At 39.0% G+C, this 4,570-nt stretch overlaps 1 protein-coding gene across 1 annotated transcript; it reads right to left on the reverse strand.

Moving 5' to 3' along the window:
- Positions 1 to 660: 660 nt before the first annotated feature.
- On the reverse strand, positions 661 to 4,312 carry LOC131310710 (HVA22-like protein c). The gene is made up of 5 exons (XM_058337880.1): positions 4,195 to 4,312; positions 4,071 to 4,097; positions 2,877 to 2,999; positions 2,168 to 2,417; positions 661 to 855 (listed from the first exon to the last, which is right to left on the reverse strand). Exons 1-5 carry the CDS (start codon positions 4,248 to 4,250, stop codon positions 787 to 789), a joined length of 525 nt encoding a protein of 174 aa, XP_058193863.1. The 5' UTR covers positions 4,251 to 4,312; the 3' UTR covers positions 661 to 786.
- Between the last annotated feature and the right edge of the window lie 258 nt (positions 4,313 to 4,570).

Raw genomic sequence — 4,570 nt, forward strand, 5'->3', positions numbered from 1 at the left:
TTTGTTCATAAAGTTACTAGTAACGTGACTTTACGTTAAAATTAGAGCGCCATCAGTAAAAAGTGGAGCGCGAAAATCAATTTTTTTTTAAAAATAATGATGTTTTCGTTGCCCGAAAAGTTAGATTCGGCCCTGATTGAGAGCCACGAAATAATGAAGGCACTTCTACATTAGTGAGGAACCCGCACACGTGGGTCTCAAATCTCATCGGATAAATTAAGGCTATGTTTGGTAAAGTTGCCAATTTTTTGTTTTTTTGTTTATTGACAAACAAGAAATGAGTTTTTGTTTATTTATTAAAAAAAACAAAAAATATGTTTGGTGACCATAATAGTTTTTGTTTATTTGTTTTTTGGGCTGCCGAAAGTATTTTCAAAACAAATGAAAGCGTATTTTTTGTGTTTCTAGAAATTTCCGTAAACTAATGAAATTGATTATGTATTTTGTAAACAAAAACAGTAATACAAACATGTTTATGGTGTCTGTTTCAAAAAATATCGAAAACAAAAACAAAAAACTGAAAATAAATTTCTTTCCAAACATAGAACACACACACAGTGAGAGAGAGAGAGAGAGAGAGAGAGAGAGGGAGAGAGAGAGAGAGACCAATTCAATATTGGAGATTTAAGAGAGAGAGAGAGAGAGAGAGAGAGAGAGAGAGAGAGAGAGAGACCAATTCAATATTAGACATTTCATAGCGTTTCAACATCATAGAGGTGGATGTGATAAAAGGAAGATGCATGGAACCCAAATTAATTGGTCAAATTTTGCAGACTACAGCAGAGATCAATACATGTAGTCATCTTCAAAGACCATGTAGTTGCTGCTCCTGGCTCTTGCTTCTCTGTGATCAGCCTGCAGGCATAAAGCATACTACATGGATCAACAAAAATATGAAAAATAGTTCCACAAAATGAAAGGAAAATCTTTTGTCTTGGTAGAGGCTTTCACATAGATTAGCCTCATTACGTGCATAAACTCGGACGACGAACACGTGTCTCAAATTTACTAAGTTACCGGCCATTAATATGAAATAGGTCTTGACGCTAATCCCAAGGGATTGACTTGGTCGTTAAAACCTGAGACTTAAAAATTTGTTAAGCTCCCTCTCAAGGTCTCAGTCAGCCTGAGAGTTTGAAATCCCACAGGTGATTCCGACTGTAATTGCATTTCCCGCGAGTGGTTGGTAAAATTGGACTCCAAGATTAGTCAAGGAGCATCTAACCTGACCCGACCACCTAAGTTACTCCCTCCGTCCCAATTTATTTGTCCATTTTTTGGATTCCAACCTTTTTTAGATGACAATGATTACTCTTGAAAAACTTAGCTTTTTCAAAAATATCCCACTTTTTAGCATTAAATGAGAGTGCACATTTTTTCATACGCAATATTTTTAAAAGAGAAGGGCATTAATGAAACTTACATAAGTCAATTTCAAATTGGACAAATAATTTGGGACATTACAAAGTCAAAATAGGACAAATAAAGTGGGACGGAGGGAGTATCACAAATGGGTCCTACCGTTGCATATGAAATTAGGTCATTTCTAGTCTCGACTTTTTTTTTTTTGGTCAATCAATAGAAAAGATCATTTTACATCAGATATGAAGTACATAGTACAAATCCGGAACACTACATCAATTATAAGAGTCCACAAGATAATCAAACCCAACAACTCAACCAATACAAGATATAAGCTCATTATAGGGTAGAAACAAAGAAAGGAAAAACCCTTTAAGAAAAGAATACTCACACACAGGTGGAGAGACTCAAATTTCTGACCTCTCTTAATGAGATTCAAGAGTCCTGGCTGACTGAACTAACCTCAGTTAGTTATCTCTAGTCTAGACTTAAAAAGCTGATTTGAGTATAAGATTTTATCTGAAATTACGTGACCTAGCAACCAATTAAAAGGCTCTCTTTTTTAGTTCCAAGAGTTTTATCCAAATTTGGCCCAACTGTGTCGCCCGTGTTGCTAACCCTACCAAAACCATTGGAGATGGTCTTAGCTTGTGTGGGCATACTTACATAAGTACAAATCAAAATACTCTCATGTGATCCTTCATGTGACGTAAAATAGAAATCATATCACTGTCCTATTTCACAACGTATTTTACGTCCATGCCATAAATCAAATTTATCAAAGAAACAGGCAATATATATGTACCTTTCTTATGAGCCTTTCAAAAGCTTCGGTTCCATTCTCTTCAATATATCTCTCGGCAGCAGTTAGAATATCATCAGGCTGCTTCTTGAAAATGTTCTTCCTCCTTGGGATATACCAGATGTTGGTAGTTTGAGAGTAGTTCTTGAAGAAAGGTCTAACATAGTGCCCGTACACATATGCTGCTCCATTGAACTGAGGCAGCACCAACCAGCACGTAGCTGCCAGCTTCACGTAAGGCCAAATTGGGAACCTGGAAGTTGAGAAGAAAACTTGTAATTTGAAGGCTACAAGTTTCTGATCAACTCTCTCAACTCTAACCCGACCTGTTTAGCTTTTCGTGTATCGAGTCGTGTCATATTCGTGTTCCGTCATGTCAGAAATTGCCGACCCTAACCCGCTAACTTCTTGTCCAGTTCGTGTCGTGTTATCGTGTCTTTCATAAATTTCCACCCCGCGCCGCGTCGTGTTTGTGCCGTCTCGTGTTCGTGTCGACCTATTTAGCTTTTCGCGTTATCATGTCGTGTCATATTCGTGTTCCGTGTTAGAAATAGCTAACCATAACCCGTTAATTTTGTGTCGGGTTCATGTCGTGTCGGAAATTCCCACCCCCAGTTGGGATGCTCTAAGCATACAATCAGAAAGAAAGCTAATTTACCAAAACAAAGAAAAGCACAAAGAAAGATTTAAAGGGGTTTTGGATAGATTTTACCATTCAATGACTTTGGCAAATGTAAGCTCAAACAGTGTGATCATAGAATAGAGGACCCAGTAAGTAAGCCATTGCTGATCATCCGCACGAGACTTGGTCTCTATAGCCTTTATTGAAGCATACCTATTTGCAAAACCAAGGCCATACACATAAAAGAATTAACTTAATTTTGGGTGAACTAATCCTTATTTACACACTTCAACAAATACAATAAAGTTAGCCTAATTACCTAAATGGGATGCTCTATCCTAGCTAACTCCCCCCGTGTTGTATTTTTTCCCCCTCAATAAAAAGGGTGGGCTGGGTTGAACAAACGTAACGACCTCCCAATCAACTGGAGAGCCTCCCCGACCGAGAATGTTCGTATTTAGACCATAGCAAACCTGACTCAGGAGGAAGCATGGATCTATCACCACCTCATGGGCTTGTCATGAAGCCCCACCGAAATGCTAGTTAAGTTGGAGCCCCCTGCTAACCATCTAGTCTCAAGGAAATCGAACTCAAGACCCGTGGGAGAGGAGCGACTTTTCGTTCGCTGCTGTAACCACATGAACTACATTCTCGGTGGCAATCCGGCCCCGCATTGTCAAGTTGCTTGAAGTATGATTTTGTTGTAAAAACGTTAAATGAAGACTGGACAATGCAGTAGAATATTGTAACTTGAGAGGTCGAAGGGGTTGGCCAAGTGATACTTAATTAAGGCATGGGACTTAAAGATTTGCATCCTCTTAGGTTCGAAACCTCTCAAGTGCTATTAACTCATTTAAGGCCTATCCACTTCAATTGAGACCCCTCCAAGTGGGTGGTGAAATTGGCCTCCCATAATCTGTTGAAGTGCACGTAAGTTGATCCGGACAATTATTTAACTTAGAGTCCAAAAGGAAGGATCCAAAAGCCTCTCAAGTGCTATTAACTCCTTTAAGGCCTATCCACTTCAATCGAGACCCCTCCAAGCGAGTGGTGGAATTGGCCTCCCATAATCTATTGAAGTGCACGCCATCTCTCCAATTGTCCCCTATTTTCTTTTTTGTCTATCTCAAAAACTAAAACCTATGGTAAACAAACCATTCTGACAATATTATATATATATATATATTAGTTCCTTTCCCATGAGGGCCCGAGATTAGAAATCCGCACGCAGAAAGCGTACGGGATCCCTCGAGAGAGAGAGAGAGAGAGAGAGAGAGAACTTACAAAGGATAAACAAGAGCAACCAGAGGCCTGAAAATCAAGTAAAAAAAGGGGAGATCATAATACGAGATCAAACTTACAAGTTTAGTGCTAAACACAAACACAAATTAAAACAAATGCAACATACCCAGCAACGACATCAAAGTTCTTGGCCAAAAGAGAGAAAAAGTTTTCATTCCCCATAGCTATAACCAACTGAAGGCTGAAGCCTCTCTCTGTTTGATTTGTGTCCTTTTAGTACTAATTGTAAAGCCGCGGGAGGAGATTTATAACCCAGTGTAACGTTAGAGCAAAAATCCAACATGCATTATTAGTACAACGCTAAATTAGCTGAAAAGGGTTCCAAACCCAAGGAAAGTGGAAAAAAGGTAACGCGGAAAGCGGGGCCAAGGAGTTGATTCGGGGTAAAGTACTATAGTAAATGGAAGGAATCCTATTTCCCGCGAAAAAAAGAAGCGCGCACCGAATGCTTTTGGAGTGTTTTTTTTATTGAGGTAAAAAAA

The sequence above is a fragment of the Rhododendron vialii genome, chromosome 12a (assembly GCF_030253575.1).
Source record: "Rhododendron vialii isolate Sample 1 chromosome 12a, ASM3025357v1".
In the NCBI taxonomy this organism is placed as follows: domain Eukaryota; kingdom Viridiplantae; phylum Streptophyta; class Magnoliopsida; order Ericales; family Ericaceae; genus Rhododendron; species Rhododendron vialii.